Consider the following 16112-nt stretch of genomic DNA (forward strand, 5'->3'; position numbering starts at 1 on the left):
CCAGCACCCCGCGGCCGCTCCAGCCCCGCGCCCTGCTCCCCATCAAGGTAAGGATGACGAAGGTAGGGATACAGCGGGGGCAAGCGAGGCTGGGAGGGTGATGCTGAGCATCCAGGGTGGGGGTGGGGGATCCGTGCCTCAGTTTCCCCAGGGGGAGCTGGGTGGGGGGGTTTGCCTGGGCATGCTGATTTGGGCCCCGTGTTTCAGCCAACCCCCTCTCTCCTTCCCAGCACGACGAGACGGAGCTGTCGGGCCAGGATGGCCACATCTACAGGGGCCGGCGGGTCAGGCAGCTGCCTGTGCTCGTGGGCAAGGAGGGTACGGCTGGGCCACGCTTGGGGAGGGATGTGGCGGGGGTGAACTGGGCAGTGGAGTGGGCAGGGTGCCCGCGGGGGTGCCAGGTTTTCCCCCTTTCCCCCCCGTGTGTTCTCCCTGGCTCCCCCCAGCCCAGCTCCCTCTGCTCCCTCCTGCCAGACTTCCCCAGGGCCAAGCCCAAGCTGTCCCCGAGGCAGTGGGATGCCAAGGACACCAGCCGCCTGCTCTCCCGGCCCCAGAGCACTGCGTCGTCGCTCAGCCAGCCAGGTACGGCCCTGCCAGGGCACCGGGGTGGGGGGAGAGGGCACCCTGCTGTGTCCTGGTGGGTGGGGGCAAGCAGGGTGGGATGGGGGTTTGGGGTGGAGTGGGGTGGAAGCAGGATGGAGGGGGAGGACGGGAAGATGGGGCAATCGATCCCCATGTTGGAGCCAGAGCAAGGTGGAGGGACGTGGCGGGGTGGTCCTGGCCACTGCGGGACAACAGCCTGTCTGCTTCAGGGTGGGGGCCAGGACCCCGTTGCTGGGTGTCTCTGGCCAGGCAGGTGCCCACGGGCGGTGCCTGCCCCAGGGGCTGCAGGGGGGCTAACCCCTGCCCCTCGCCCCCAGGCATCCCCACCTCGCCAGAGCACAGGCCAGCCTCCTCCCACGGGCCGCCTCTCCCAGGCACGGGGGCTCCTCGTGCCCCTCCAGCCCTCGTGGGACGGATCCAGCACCCCGGAAGCCAGGCAGGACCGGGGGTCCCCGACCGAAGCCCCACCACCCCGGCCACCGAGCAGGCGAGGAAGCGTCTCTGGCCAGCAGCAATAAAGGGCGATGGGCAGCCAAGCACCTGTGTGGCCTGAGCGGGGTGGCCCTGGGCTGGGATCTTCCCATCATGCATAAGGAGGGGTCGCAGCATCCCTTGTCCTGCGGCCACGTGTGGCCAGAGGAGCTGAAACCAGCCCCTGTCCAACCCCCCTCCCAGGGTCTGTGCCGGCCCCGTGCTGCCACGCTCTCCCTGACACCCCCTGGCCTCCATGAACCCCTTTTTGGCCCCTGACAGGGAGCTTGTGGCCCCCAAAAGGGTCTGGGGGAGCCCACACTAAAGCAGGAGGATGATGACGCTCCGTTGCTGCTGAAGGTGGTGGGAGATGGGGACCGCGGTGGGAGATGGGGACCGCGGTGGGAAGGGGTGGCAGCAGGACATGGCTTTAACGCCGAAAGGGAATCCCCCCCCCCAAGCCCGCTGGTTGGCTATCGCTTATCCCGCGGGATGAGCATCACTGAGCAGGTTTCTTATCTGCTCATGGATTGTCACCCCCTTGTCCCTCTTCCAACGCTGCCATTGATGGAAAGAGGAAGGCACAGACCTGCCATGGTGTGTGCTTGGGGGCTGCCCTGTGGAAAAACTGCTCCCCTGGTAGATCTTCTCCCAGATTCGGGCGAGGGGGGGGAGCACCCAAACCTCCCCCCCACAATGGCAGACCCCAACCCTGCCCACCCCGCTGCAGTCTCCAGGCACCTTAGCCCCAGGGAGCCCCCCCTGCCGGGGATGTTTCCCCTGGTGGGTTTGGTTTTTCAGGGGAAAAATAGGTGCTAAATACCCGCGTTGGGGGTGCCCAGGTGGATCCAGCAGGATCTGGGATTCCCTCAGTGCCACCTCCAGTGGGATAACTGGGAGCACTCAGAGCAAACTGGTCACCACTAGAATAGAGCCAGCAGAGGACCATCTTGTACCCCGGGAGGGGGGGTCAGGCATTGATGGGCTTAAAAACACCCCCCCACCCCCTGGGACTAATTGCATTTGCAGGATTTGGCCCACCTGGGGCTGAGCCCTTTGGTGCGTGTGCGTGTGTGTGTGTCCCCAGCTCACCCCCTCTCCCACCCACTGTCCCATTTGCTGCTGCTGGGACCCAGCTGCACCCTATAAACACCAACCCCCCCCCCCCCCCCCCATGAGCACCCAGCCCCATGTCCCTTTTTGGGTGCTGCCTGTGCTGCTGGAGCAGGTGAGTAGCCCCAGCTGGGGCATTTTTTCCCTTTTTTTCCTTTTTCCTTCTGGGGGTCTCCCTGTTCCCTGGGGGATGATTTGCTGTTGTGCTTTGAGCCCCCCCAGCCCTTGCTGCCATCTCTGGAGCTGCTGCGTTCCCATTTTGGGCTTTTTTTTACCCCAGTTGCTTGGTGTGTGAGCAGTGTGGCAAGGGGGGAGCCGTGTTCTTCTTCAATTTTAATTGAGTTTGGATATTTAAGCACAAAGCCAGGGGCTGGTGCGTTGTTTGGAGTCGTTAGAAGGGGGGTGGCACAGCAAGTGGCTTGTGAGGTCAGGGCCTGGGGCTGAGCAGTGTCCTGGGCCTGGGGGGAAAGGAGTTGGTGGCCAGCGAGCCCCCACCCATGGCCCTCCTGCAGTGGGGGACATAAGGCATCACCCCCCCCCCACCTCAGAGCAGGGTTTGCCTAAAAGCCTGGCAGCCCTGAGTATCGCAGGGCTGAGGCCCTGGGGGGCTCATCACATGGGTGGGTGATGGCGCGTGGGGAGGGGGACACAAGCTGCCGGGGGGTGGGTTGCAAACCGCAGTATTTTGTGAGGGTGCAGGATGGGGTTTGGGCTGCACCCCAGGACAATGGGGGTCCTCGCTGTGCTCACATGGCCCCCCCATGGCTCCGGGGTCTCCCCTTCCCTCTGCTCCCCCCTTCGGGGATGGCAGCGGCGGCTTCCGCAGGCAGAGCGCAGGGCAGCACGTGGGACTCGGCGCAGCCCTCCTGGGGGGGGCCTGTCCCCACTGGTAATGCTGCGGCTTGGGGGGGGGCTCACGCCCGTTCTCGGTGCCCTTGCAGGGATGTGCTCCAGCAAAGAGAAAAGGCAGGGGCTGTGATCAGAGACATAGAGTATTTGTTGATCAGATAAAGGGTGAGGTGACAAGAGACATGTGGTATTTGTCAATCAGATAAAGGGTGGGAGCCTGGGTGTGGGCATGTCTGTCTGATGGGATTTACGACTGCGATCAGAGGCAAATGGCATTTGGTGGTCAGGTAGTTCACAAAGGGTGAAGGCCTGAGTGTGGGCACGTCTGTCTGATGGGATTTAAGCCAAGTCCGCAATTAGCGATATCCTGTGAAGTAGGCACAGAGATGAGCTATGCCATGTAAGGGCCAAACCCGAGAGGGTCAGCAGAAGATAACGCAGAGGAAGACGACGACCCCCCTAGCAACAAAAGGCGCAGCCGCAGCTGAAACCGAAAAGGCCCCGTCAGCCCAGAACCTGAAGCTTCTAACAAGAGACTGCCAAAGAGGAGGGGCGCGCGCCGTTGGCGGAGCAGCGACTCCCCGGCCGCCCAGCGCTGCTTTACTTGCTCAAGCGCTTGCTGAATTAATAAACTTTATAAGTCACTTGATTTGGCTTCTGAAAGTGATTTTCCCCAATTTATAACAGCTTAATTAAAGCAGCAGGCTTCTGCACCTGGGAATGCTGTTTCTTCCTGCCAGTGATCATCTCGCCTTCACCATGTGGTACTCGCAGCGACGTAAAAGTGCAGGACAGACTGTTTGGCTGATGAACTTGCTTCCCCCCCACTCCTCGGTGTTCTTTGATAGTCTTGTTTTATAAAAATTGTGGTTGCTCTGTTTTTTTTTCTCTTTTTTCTTTATTCCCCCCGCCCCCCCCCCCCAAGCTGCAGATACTACAAGCAGCACTTTGATGGATCACTCGGGCTCGAAGATTTTTCCCAGTGTTTGAATACTTCCTGGGGCTGTCTGGATGCCTGTGTTTAGCTGCGTTTCTTTTTCCCCCGCTCTCACGGCTCCTTTGCTTCGGTGCAAGGTGCGAGAAATCTGTGTGTTGATGCAGTCAGCAGCAGCCTTCCACCATTGCCACGTCTGAGGGAGAGGGTAAAATCTGTCATGCTTTTGACACCTCAGCCAATAACTCAATGGAGGTGCTTCCTTGCCGGGACTGGGCTTGTCTGGGAGAGTTTCAGGGGGGAGCAGGGTGCCGGACGGGCAGGATGGTCTCTGTGCACGGCGCAGCCACGGGCTGCAGGGAGCTGCGTCAAAATATTCGACGTCACCAGTTGTATTTTGTGTCGTCACAGTGGAAAAGGCAGCGGGGAGCCCGGGCCCTGCCCGCCGCCGGGGCCGCCGCGTCGCCTGGCAACGGGAGGCGCTGCGTTATCCCGCCCTGTAAACACGGGCACGTGGGCAGCGGGCTCGGCCAATGGGCAGCGAGCAGCGGCGGGTGGTGGCCAATGAGGAAAGGGAAGGGGCGGGCTCAGGGCGAGGGGCGGGCCTAGGGGAGAGCAGAGCGGCGGCGGGGACGGACGAGTAAGGTTGGGGGTGCGGGCTCGGGAGAGGGGGACTGGGGGGACTGGGGGGACTGGGGGGACTGGGGGGCCCGGGGCGCCCGGGGGGCTGGTGAGAAAGTGAGGCGAGGGGCAAGGGCAGGGGCAGGCAGAGCTGGGTATGAGGCTGGGGGTGGCCGGGGAAGGAGACACCCCTCCCTCTCCCCCAGACAGCCCTGCCCTCGGGGGGTCACCGTGTCACCCGCCCCCCCGCCGCTTCGACCACTTTCTGTGGTGAGGAGGAGGAGGGCGGCTGCCCATCCCTCCCAGCCGCCCAGGTCCCCTCCAGGCAAAAGGGGTGCTGTCGTGTCCCCCCCGCTCAGGCTCTGTGTTTTCGGGCAGGGCAGCAGCCATGGCCGCACTCAGCCTGTCCCAGCTGCTGGACGTCGCCATCGGGACGCCCCAGGTTGGGGCTGTCAACTTCCCGGCGCTGCACAGCCTGCTGCAGGCCATGCTCAGGCACCTGGGCCTGCAGGACCTGCCTGCCCTGGGGCGAGGGCACAGCCCGACCCCCCTCCTGGGGCGGGACCAGCCCCCCGAGGCACCCCCCAGAGAAGAAGGGGGACAGGGCGGAGGCCCAGGCACAGAGTCGCTCACCCCTGCGAAGGACCCGCTGCAGGGGACCGTGAGCACTCCCCAGGACGCCTCCGTGGCTGCTGACGTGGAGCAGATGAAGATAAAGATTGAAGAGAATGAGAGCAGCATCTCCAAGGTAGAGGCTCTTCCCCGTTCCCTGGGTGCCCCCCCCGTGAGACACCCCCTCCTCTGGGGTCTGCACCACCATTGTGGTGCCCTTAGGTCTGGTTTAAGCCTGAGCTCGAGGTGGTATGTGGGGCTTCACTGTGGGAAAGGGATGGAGTTTTGGCGAGAAAGAGCTGGGGCTGAAATGCTGCTCCAGTTGCTCTGGGTTCTCCCCAAGTTGCCATCAGCAAGTCGTGGGTCCAGTACAGCACCCGGTGCCCTCGGCTCCAGCAGCCAGAGGCTCAGCACCTGTGGAGATCCAGCCCCACCACTCTCCATCCCTCCCTTCCCCACTCCTGAGCCACAGCCAGGTACGGCACCCGCTCCTCAGGCAGCTGAGAGGCTCCATCAGCACCTCATGGGCCTCATCTCCCAGCCCAAATCCCCTTGGCTTGCCCGAGGGCTAGACCCAGCACTGGTGCGGACCGGAGAGGGGCCTCATCCTGCACAACGCTGGGCCGTTTGGGGCTGCGAGCATCCCCAGTGGGAGGAAAAAAGCTCAGGTTCAAGGAAACGGTCACCTTGGGTGCTGCAGGGCCGGATCCTGCTGGGGCTGGGACATGTAGGGAGAAGGCAGCAGGGAGGGTTTCCCCGGGTGGCTGAGCTCACCCTCCTCGGGGCAGGCCCCTGCTTGATCACTCCCCGCTTCGTTAGCCGCGGTTGCCGCTGCCCTCGCGGGCCAGGCTGTGGTTGAGAGGGTGGCAGCAGCTCTTTGCCCTCTGGATCGGCTTCAGTAGTCTTGCACAGAGCCCGGTGTGGGGGGGCAGGGCTGGATCTGTCCCCGCTTACTTGGGCTGTGCAGTGGGCCCCCCCCGGGGCAGGGTTGGGGGGAGTCTCTGGGGAGCTGCTGCCCCTTCTTGGCTGCTGAAGGTGTGATGAATGGTAAGTGCTGCCCGCAGTGCCCCCGGGACTCACCCCCGCCACTCCCCTCTCTCAGGCCGTGGCGCTCTCCCAGGATCTCCTCGAGGAGATTGGCGGGATGAAGGCGGCGCAGTCCCGCATGGAGGAGGACATTCGGATGATCCGGGAGACGCCTGGCATGGTGAGCTGCTGCCGGTGTCCCCAGGAGGCAGCTGGGCCCTCACCCCCCTCCCTGCCTCTGTGTCACCCTGCCACCCCTGCCCCACGGCCCTGGGTGTCACCCGGCGTGAAGGGTGCCAGGAGGGAAGAGCAGGAAGGGTGTCCCAAGGCTGAAGAGGTAACTGCATGCACCAACCAAGGTGACGCTAAGACATTTTTTAACTAAACAGCTGTAAAGAAAGAAACATGGGTGCTAAGAAGGAGAGGAGATAAAGATCTACCCGTGCAACACAGCCACAACCCTGCCTGGCATCCCTCTGTCCTGTGCCCAAGTTAATTTTCGGATGCTCCTTTTCAATCCTGCTCCTGTGTCTGGGCTGCCATCCCTCTCCTTGTCCCGCTCCAGGGGAATCTCCAGGACGCTGCCGGCCAGCTGCCGGCCCTCCGTGACCAGACGGCGTCGGACAGTGACATGGTACGGCCGCGCGCACGCCCGGATCCTGCTCCGGGACGGAGGCGGCTGCGTGCCCGGGGCACCGGTGCACCCAGTCCCTCGGTGTCAGGGCACGGTCCCAGCAGGGCTGGGCAGCGATGCTGGAGGGGGTCAGTGCTCCTGTGGGTGCCATCTCACCCGGCTCCGTGGCCAGGGTTGACCCCCTAATCCCTTTTTTCCCCAGAAAAAGCTGAAGGAAAGGCTGAGCCTCTACCCAGCCCCGGAGGAGGCGAGCAACATGGTGCGCTGGGAGGTGCTGGAGGATTGCCTGGTGGGCAGCAAAGCAGGAGGAGGAGAAGGAGGAGGAGTAGGAGGAGGAGAAAGCCGAGGTCTGTCCGTGGTGAGTGCTGGGGCATCCCAGCTATGGGAGTGGGACTCAGCAGGACCGCAGCCCCCGGGGCCTCGGCGGAGGTTTGCTCAGCACTTCTCTTCCCTGTGCATCCCGCCGGGAGGCAGGACGTGGCACCAGCAGAGCCAGGGCAGCTCCTCGGCTGCCCCAACAGAGACCTCCTCATCGTCTTCATCGTCTGTGCCACCGACAGCCCCCAACAGCCCCTCTGTGGGGCAAGGGAGCGCCCGAAACCCTTGGGGTGACCGCACAGCCCCCTGTCCTTGCTCAACGTTGGGCAGGACCACGGCTCCCTGCCCTCCTGGTCTCTCTGGGGCTGGTAGGTGGGAGCCGGGGACAGCGGAGGGACATTTTGGGGCAAACCCCAGCATTCTGCACCATGAGATGGTTTCCAAATCCTACCTGGGGCTGCTGCTCCTGAAATGAAGGCGCAGCCCATTAGGCTGGGAAGCGGGTCTGGTCCAGCAGCTCTGGAGTACAGAATCCCATTGCTGGAGAGAAGAATGCCTTGCTGTTGTGTCAGGTGGCATCAGCAGGGGGTTTGCTGATCTCCAGGATCGGCTGCTGAAATGACTCTGCAGGCACAGAGGTGGCCAAAGGACTAAAGGGACTGGGGAGGGGCCGTGCGGCTGGGGCGCCCGGGGGTCCCTGTGGGTTGGGCAGTCTCTGCCTTTGGGGTACTTGAGTTTGGCTCCGTGAGCTGGGGGGTTTGAGGACAGGGCGGGTGGCCCTTGCCGCTGCACTTCCGCCCATAAACCTGCTCCCCTTTGCCTCCTCTTCGCAGGATGGCAGTGAGGGCCAGGCTGCCCCCGCCGAGCCCCCCACTGCAGACATGGACGCCCCGCATGGGGCAAGCTCAGCGCTGGGACTGAAGGGACCAGGGACACAGCCTGCACCCAGGACCAGCAAAGGGACCAGCAAGGGGACTCCACAGGGGCAGCCTGGCTCCCCGGGGACGCAGAGAGCACCAGTGGCCCCTGAGAAGGGGGCAGGTGCTTCCTCAGATGAGGCAAAGAATTGTGATGCCCGTGCCACCACCCTGGAGACACAGCCAGGATCCCCTGGCATCAAGACCACTACGCTGGGGACAGAGTCAGGGGCCCCCGACACCCAGACCTCCACCCCAGGGGCACAGCCAGGGGCCTCTGACACCCAGAGCGCTACCCCAGGGGTGCAGCCAAGTACCCCCAGCACCCAAACCACCACCCCAGGGGTGCAGCCAGGGATCGCCAGCACCGAAACGGTGGAGGCTCTCTGCCAGATCGGGCAGCTCAGCCACCCCTGTGCCAGCCTGAAGGAGCAGGTGGCCCAGCTGGAAGCCAGCAAGGCAGACCACGCCGAGCTTGAGAAGCTGCGCCTGCTCTTCTCGGAGGGAGGTAGGAGCCCCTGGGGGGGCTGGCAGGGGGGTGTTTGGCATGGGGACACCCTGGGCTGGGGGCTCATTGTGCTCAGAGCCTGGCCTCAAAGGCGAGACCCCCTCACTGACAGCATGTCCCCTCGGACCACATCTAGACAAGGAGAGCATCACCAGCGTCCTGGCCGACCTCCAGGGCCGGGTGTCCTCGCTGCAGGGCCTGACCAGTGACCTGCAGGGCGAGAATGGGAAGGTGAGCTGGCAGCAGTCCCTGGGGGGGCTGCGGGGATGCCAGGGGGGAGTTGGGCAGGGAGGAGGCAGCTGAAGGGCCCCTGGGCTGGGACAACAGAGGGGGCTGTGCCCTGACTCATCCACCACTGCCTTTCCCAGATCAGGCAGCTGGAAGATGCCGTCGGAAAGCTGGAGGTAGCTGGAGCCAACTGGAAAGGGGATGTCAGCGAGCAGATCACCCTGCAGCTGGGGTAAAAGGACGGGACAGGGTTTCCTACCCTGCAGGAGGAGCCCGGGGGGACAAGGGACACCCCCTGAGCGGCCCTGTGGAGGCTAAGCCTGCCTGTGCCCCTGTCTCACTGAGCAGGTCCACGCTGCAGGAGATGAGGGGTAAGCTGAAGGAGCTGGAAGAGCAGCAGGAGACGACCAAGGCCACGCTGGAGCGGTTGGTGGCCAAGACGGCTGACGAGCTGCAGGAGCAGGTGAGGTCCAGGGCCAGCGCTCCCACCGCCACAGCTCGGTGGGGTGGTCCTGGAGGGGTTTCCAGCCACATCCCCTGGCTGGCTGGGGCCATCGAGCCTCCACAGCACCCGGATTTGTTGACTGCATCCACCTCATCTCAGAGCCGACTCCTTCTCCCCTTCCTGCAGCTGGGCGAGCCGAGGGCGATGGTGGCGAGCACAGGGCAGGAGCAGGCAGAGGCGCAGGCAGCGTGCCCCACCTGCAGCGGGGACATCCGCAAGCAGGTGGGGCAGCTCCTGCAGCGCTACGAGAAGCTCCAGGAGGTGGTGGACAATTTCATGTCGCAGCAGGCAGTGGTCAAGGTGGTAAGGCGGCTGCCAGGGAGGAGCCAGGTAAGGAGATGCTGGCATGGGGGGCTTGGGAGGTTGCCAGCATCCCCCCAGCTGGTTGTGCTTCGCGGTAACGTGGAGGAGCCCCTCACCGCCTCCCAGGTTGGTTCGTACAAGCGAGCAGCACGGAAGGAATTTAAAGCCTTGATGCAAATGTCCTGTTGGCACTGAGAGCCCATGGCCACCGGGCAAGTAACCCGGGTCTGTCCCCACGGGGGCAGCCAGCCCCCCCTTGCACGGCACCACCTTGTCATCTTCCTCCCTGAAGCAGGACGAGGAGCTGCTGAAGCTGCTGAAGCGCATCCAGGCCACCGTCACGCAGGTGCAAGGGGACTACGAGAAGCTCAACTCTGTCACCGGGAACCTCCTGAATGACCGTCACCAGAAGGAGAAAGATATCGAGGTAGGTGGCTGAAACCCCCTCGGGGTCAGAGCATCCTCCAGGCAGACCCCAGGCTGGGGACCACAAGGGATTTGTCTGCACCCCCCCAAACCTTGCAGCCCTGTGGAGGTTCAGTGTACCTTTCCTGGAGGTTTGGGTGAGGTGGGGGGAGCGGGGGTTGCTCAGCTGGCCAGGAGGCAGCTCCAACCCTGCCGCGGTGTCATGGGATGCTTTTCTGTGTTGGAAGGCTCTGTTCCGGTCCCTGGAGAGGCTGGAGAAGGAGAAGGCGAACAAGGAAGACCTGGTGCTGGGAATTGATGTGGTATGGCCTTGGGGGGTCCTGGCACCACCCAAGGGGGTGCTGGGCAGGGTGACAAACACCCCTTGTGCCTTGGGGGCTCAGTGTCAGAACTGGCCTGGGGGAGGGAGGATTTCCAGACTGGCTGTGGCTCCTTCCCCAGGTGCCTCTGTCTTCCCCTGGGTCCCTTCAGCTGGTGTGACCAGCCCCACGGGGGTGATGGGGCGAGTGGGGCCACGTAGCCACTTCTCCCTGTCCTCCTGCCACGAGCTGGCCCTGCCCGTCATCCCTCCATCCTTTCCTCACTGCTCTCCTGCCTTTCCCCGCTGCTAGAAAGCAGACAAAACCGCCCTGGCCGGCAAAGTGAGTCGCACCCAGTTTGACGCGAGCATGGAGCGGCTGAATGAGAGGATGCAGGAGACGCTGAGCCGGGTGGCGGGGCAGGAGCAGGGCTGGCACCAGGTCCAGCGGCAGCTCAGTGAAGAGATGGACTCCAAGGTGAGGGGTGGCACGTCCCCGCTGCGCAAAACTGGCACCTTCGGGGCTTGGCAGCCTACGGCAGCATCCCTCTGAGGATCCCCCCTCCTGGCTTTTCATGGGGAACATGATGTCCCAGCCCGGGGCAGCTGGCTGAGGGTGTGTGTCTGTCCGTAGCTGGACCGCCTGGAGCTGGGGCCTTTCCGGCAGCAGCTGGAGGAGCACTGGAGGAGCATCCTGGAGCAGCTCAAGGAGAAGGAGCCGCTGACGGAGGCTGACGATGCAGCTGGGATGAAGAAGTGAGTGCGATGGGGGTGGCGATGGCTTCTCCTCCCACCGGTAGCAGGTTCCCCATGTTAAAGGAGGCACGAGGAGGGGGACCTGCAGGATGGAGCCCTCCCGAACCAAAACTGGGATGTGGGTGCAAAGGTTTTCTGGAGCAAGGGTGGGGAACGGCGACTCGTCCCCCTGGGCAGGGGTGTGACACACGGCGCCGCAGAGCTGGGTTGTGACCTGCCCTCCTGGCGAGGGGCAGGGGGGTAATTAGCGCTGACGAAGTGATGAAACCGGTGTGAGGGCTGGTTGGGATGGCAGCTACGGGTGCCTGCGCCCTTCGCCTCCCATCCCTGCCTGCCCTGGGCAGCCACAGGCAGCTGCCAGGTTTCGGAGGTGCCCGCAGGGCCGAGGCGAGCGTGTCCCTGTCCTCGGGGCAGCTGTGACAAAACTCATCCTGAAAAATGTGGGAATCCTGCACCCCCCAGGCCCGGCGTTTGTACCCCAGCAAGAGCTACAGGAACAGCCCCGTTCTGTCCTTGCTGGTACCCCCAGTTCCCATGGGACTGGGGTGCTGTGTGTGCCTGTGGGCGTAGTTCCCATAATGGTGGTTTTTGGGTGCTCCCCTCAGTGGATTCTCCGGTGCCTAATACGAGGTGGAGCTTTTTCCCAAGCGGGAGCCCACAACCAACTGCTCTCCCCCATCGTAGCCCCTTGATTTTGTAGTCAGCCGGTGGGTTGTGACCTGGGTGGGGTGGGGTGGGGGGTAAGCCAGGCTCAAAAGCCTGCGGTTCCCCCCGCAAATACCATAACTCATTACAATGCAGTGCCCAGCACCTTGCTGCTGCCTGCCAGCTGCCTGCCTGTGTGCAGGCAGGGCTGTATCCCCCCCCAGGAACTCACCCAGCCCTTTCCCCCCCCCGCCAGGCAGCTGCTGGCCCATTTCCACTGCCTGTCCTGCGACCGGCCCCTCAGCATGCTGGCGCCTGGCCCGTGAGTACCGTCCGGCACCGGTGCATCGGGGGGTGCGTGGGTGATTCGGAGGGGAGATGGGTGCTGGCAGTGCCCCGCTGTGCCCGGCACGGGGGTTAGGGTGTCTGCCTGGGGGGGTGCAGCCCTCCTGAGCCCCTCCCTGGGGGCAGTGGGATGCCAATGGGGTACAAGCCTGTGGGTTTTGGGGCACTGCCCCGAGCTGGGGTGGGTCGTGTGTCCCCTGTCACCCACCCACGGCTCCTGCCCTCCCCAGGCACATCGCGGCCATCCCGTACATGCCACCGCTCCCCCCCCACCTTGCCGGGCGCTCCCATACTGTCGTGGAGCTGGAGCAAACACGGCAGCACAGCCACAAGTAGGGGACACGGGGACCCGGCCCCTGGGGTGCAGGTTGGCCCTGCCCTGGAGAGGGAGAGCCCTTCCCAGGGTGGGGCTGAAGGGATGCAGGGGGGGCCTGGGCAGGGCAGGGGAGCAGAGATGTGCTGCAGAGGGGTCAGCTGTGCTTGTCCCCGGTCTGTGGCGTTTTACAGCCCTCCCTGCGCTGCCCTGTCTAGCCCAGGTCTGTGTCTCAGTGGTGCTGAAGCCACATGTGATGAGCTGTGTCTGGTCTCAGCCTGACCTCAGGCTTCACTGGGGAGTCAGCTGCCTCCTGTGAAACAAGTCACCGAAATTAAACACTGCAGCTGGGACAGCCCAGCTCCTGCCTCCCGGTGTCCCTCGCGTAGGGTGCAGGGACCTGCCATGGCCATGACCAGCTCACCAGGGCCATGGGGAAAGAGCAGATCCAGCACAGCTGGACAGGCGTGGGTCTCCTTCAGCAGTCGGAGGGCACCCGGGAGGGACATACCCCAGCGGGGAGCACCCGCAGCCCCCTCCCTGGCATAGTAGGGTGAAGCACGGAGTGCCACGGTGCTGGGTGCTGAGCATCCCTGTGCTCCGTCCCACAGGGAGCGGGTGGGCGAGTGCAGGTACCCCCACGTGCCGCGGCAATGCGGGGGCCGGCACACCCTCACCCACCCGCTGCAGCGCTGCCCGCACCCCCAGCCCCACCCGCCCAGCACCCCGCGGCCGCTCCAGCCCCGCGCCCTGCTCCCCATCAAGGTAAGGATGACGAAGGTAGGGATACAGCGGGGGCAAGCGAGGCTGGGAGGGTGATGCTGAGCATCCAGGGTGGGGGTGGGGGGATCCGTGCCTCAGTTTCCCCAGGGGGAGCTGGGTGGGGGGGTTTGCCTGGGCATGCTGATTTGGGCCCCGTGTTTCAGCCAACCCCCTCTCTCCTTCCCAGCACGACGAGACGGAGCTGTCGGGCCAGGATGGCCACATCTACAGGGGCCGGCGGGTCAGGCAGCTGCCTGTGCTCGTGGGCAAGGAGGGTACGGCTGGGCCACGCTTGGGGAGGGGATGTGGCGGGGGTGAACTGGGCAGTGGAGTGGGCAGGGTGCCCGCGGGGTGCCAGGTTTTCCCCCTTTCCCCCCCGTGTGTTCTCCCTGGCTCCCCCCAGCCCAGCTCCCTCTGCTCCCTCCTGCCAGACTTCCCCAGGGCCAAGCCCAAGCTGTCCCCGAGGCAGTGGGATGCCAAGGACACCAGCCGCCTGCTCTCCCGGCCCCAGAGCACTGCGTCGTCGCTCAGCCAGCCAGGTACGGCCCTGCCAGGGCACCGGGGTGGGGGGAGAGGGCACCCTGCTGTGTCCTGGTGGGTGGGGGCAAGCAGGGTGGGATGGGGGTTTGGGGTGGAGTGGGGTGGAAGCAGGATGGAGGGGGAGGACGGGAAGATGGGGCAATCGATCCCCATGTTGGAGCCAGAGCAAGGTGGAGGGACGTGGCGGGGTGGTCCTGGCCACTGCGGGACAACAGCCTGTCTGCTTCAGGGTGGGGGCCAGGACCCCGTTGCTGGGTGTCTCTGGCCAGGCAGGTGCCCACGGGCGGTGCCTGCCCCAGGGGCTGCAGGGGGGCTAACCCCTGCCCCTCGCCCCCAGGCATCCCCACCTCGCCAGAGCACAGGCCAGCCTCCTCCCACGGCCGCCTCTCCCAGGCACGGGGGCTCCTCGTGCCCCTCCAGCCCTCGTGGGACGGATCCAGCACCCCGGAAGCCAGGCAGGACCGGGGGTCCCCGACCGAAGCCCCACCACCCCGGCCACCGAGCAGGCGAGGAAGCGTCTCTGGCCAGCAGCAATAAAGGGCGATGGGCAGCCAAGCACCTGTGTGGCCTGAGCGGGGTGGCCCTGGGCTGGGATCTTCCCATCATGCATAAGGAGGGGTCGCAGCATCCCTTGTCCTGCGGCCACGTGTGGCCAGAGGAGCTGAAACCAGCCCCTGTCCAACCCCCCTCCCAGGGTCTGTGCCGGCCCCGTGCTGCCACGCTCTCCCTGACACCCCCTGGCCTCCATGAACCCCTTTTTGGCCCCTGACAGGGAGCTTGTGGCCCCCAAAAGGGTCTGGGGGAGCCCACACTAAAGCAGGAGGATGATGACGCTCCGTTGCTGCTGAAGGTGGTGGGAGATGGGGACCGCGGTGGGAGATGGGGACCGCGGTGGGAAGGGTGGCAGCAGGACATGGCTTTAACGCCGAAAGGGAATCCCCCCCCCAAGCCCGCTGGTTGGCTATCGCTTATCCCGCGGGATGAGCATCACTGAGCAGGTTTCCTTATCTGCTCATGGATTGTCACCCCCTTGTCCCTCTTCCAACGCTGCCATTGATGGAAAGAGGAAGGCACAGACCTGCCATGGTGTGTGCTTGGGGGCTGCCCTGTGGAAAAACTGCTCCCCTGGTAGATCTTCTCCCCAGATTCGGGCGAGGGGGGGGAGCACCCAAACCTCCCCCCCACAATGGCAGACCCCAACCCTGCCCACCCCGCTGCAGTCTCCAGGCACCTTAGCCCCCAGGGAGCCCCCCCTGCCGGGGATGTTTCCCCTGGTGGGTTTGGTTTTTCAGGGGAAAAATAGGTGCTAAATACCCGCGTTGGGGGTGCCCAGGTGGATCCAGCAGGATCTGGGATTCCCTCAGTGCCACCTCCAGTGGGATAACTGGGAGCACTCAGAGCAAACTGGTCACCACTAGAATAGAGCCAGCAGAGGACCATCTTGTACCCCGGGAGGGGGGGTCAGGCATTGATGGGCTTAAAAACACCCCCCCACCCCCTGGGACTAATTGCATTTGCAGGATTTGGCCCACCTGGGGCTGAGCCCTTTGGTGCGTGTGCGTGTGTGTGTGTCCCCAGCTCACCCCCTCTCCCACCCACTGTCCCATTTGCTGCTGCTGGGACCCAGCTGCACCCTATAAACACCAACCCCCCCCCCCCCCCCCCCATGAGCACCCAGCCCCATGTCCCTTTTTGGGTGCTGCCTGTGCTGCTGGAGCAGGTGAGTAGCCCCAGCTGGGGCATTTTTTCCCTTTTTTTCCTTTTTCCTTCTGGGGGTCTCCCTGTTCCCTGGGGGATGATTTGCTGTTGTGCTTTGAGCCCCCCCAGCCCTTGCTGCCATCTCTGGAGCTGCTGCGTTCCCATTTTGGGCTTTTTTTTACCCCAGTTGCTTGGTGTGTGAGCAGTGTGGCAAGGGGGGAGCCGTGTTCTTCTTCAATTTTAATTGAGTTTGGATATTTAAGCACAAAGCCAGGGGCTGGTGCGTTGTTTGGAGTCGTTAGAAGGGGGGTGGCACAGCAAGTGGCTTGTGAGGTCAGGGCCTGGGGCTGAGCAGTGTCCTGGGCCTGGGGGGAAAGGAGTTGGTGGCCAGCGAGCCCCCACCCATGGCCCTCCTGCAGTGGGGGACACTGAAAAGGCATCACCCCCCCCCACCTCAGAGCAGGGTTTGCCTAAAAGCCTGGCAGCCCTGAGTATCGCAGGGCTGAGGCCTGGGGGGCTCATCACATGGGTGGGTGATGGCGCTGGGGAGGGGGACACAAGCTGCCGGGGGGTGGGTTGCAAACCGCAGTATTTTGTGAGGGTGCAGGATGGGGTTTGGGCTGCACCCCAGGACAATGGGGGTCCTCGCTGTGCTCACATGGCCCCCCCATGGCTCCGGGGTCTCCC

The 16112-nt window shown here is 64.2% G+C and overlaps 1 protein-coding gene and 1 long non-coding RNA gene across 2 annotated transcripts; both read left to right on the forward strand.

Annotated features, from left to right (window-relative positions):
* Positions 1 to 960, forward strand: LOC141933187 (uncharacterized). The gene is made up of 4 exons (XR_012626016.1): positions 1 to 47; positions 231 to 318; positions 475 to 582; positions 921 to 960. It is a non-coding gene; the product is annotated as an uncharacterized LOC141933187 (long non-coding RNA).
* Positions 961 to 9832: 8872 nt separating this feature from the next.
* Positions 9833 to 14264, forward strand: LOC141932970 (glutamine-rich protein 2-like). Its single transcript, XM_074847222.1, has 10 exons — positions 9833 to 10069; positions 10296 to 10370; positions 10680 to 10844; positions 11001 to 11122; positions 12024 to 12089; positions 12343 to 12444; positions 13037 to 13190; positions 13375 to 13462; positions 13619 to 13726; positions 14065 to 14264. Exons 3-10 carry the CDS (start codon positions 10737 to 10739, stop codon positions 14262 to 14264), a joined length of 948 nt encoding a protein of 315 aa, XP_074703323.1. The 5' UTR covers positions 9833 to 10069; positions 10296 to 10370; positions 10680 to 10736.
* Positions 14265 to 16112: the final 1848 nt, after the last annotated feature.

This window comes from Strix aluco, chromosome 21, assembly GCF_031877795.1.
Source record: "Strix aluco isolate bStrAlu1 chromosome 21, bStrAlu1.hap1, whole genome shotgun sequence".
In the NCBI taxonomy this organism is placed as follows: Eukaryota; Metazoa; Chordata; class Aves; order Strigiformes; family Strigidae; genus Strix; species Strix aluco.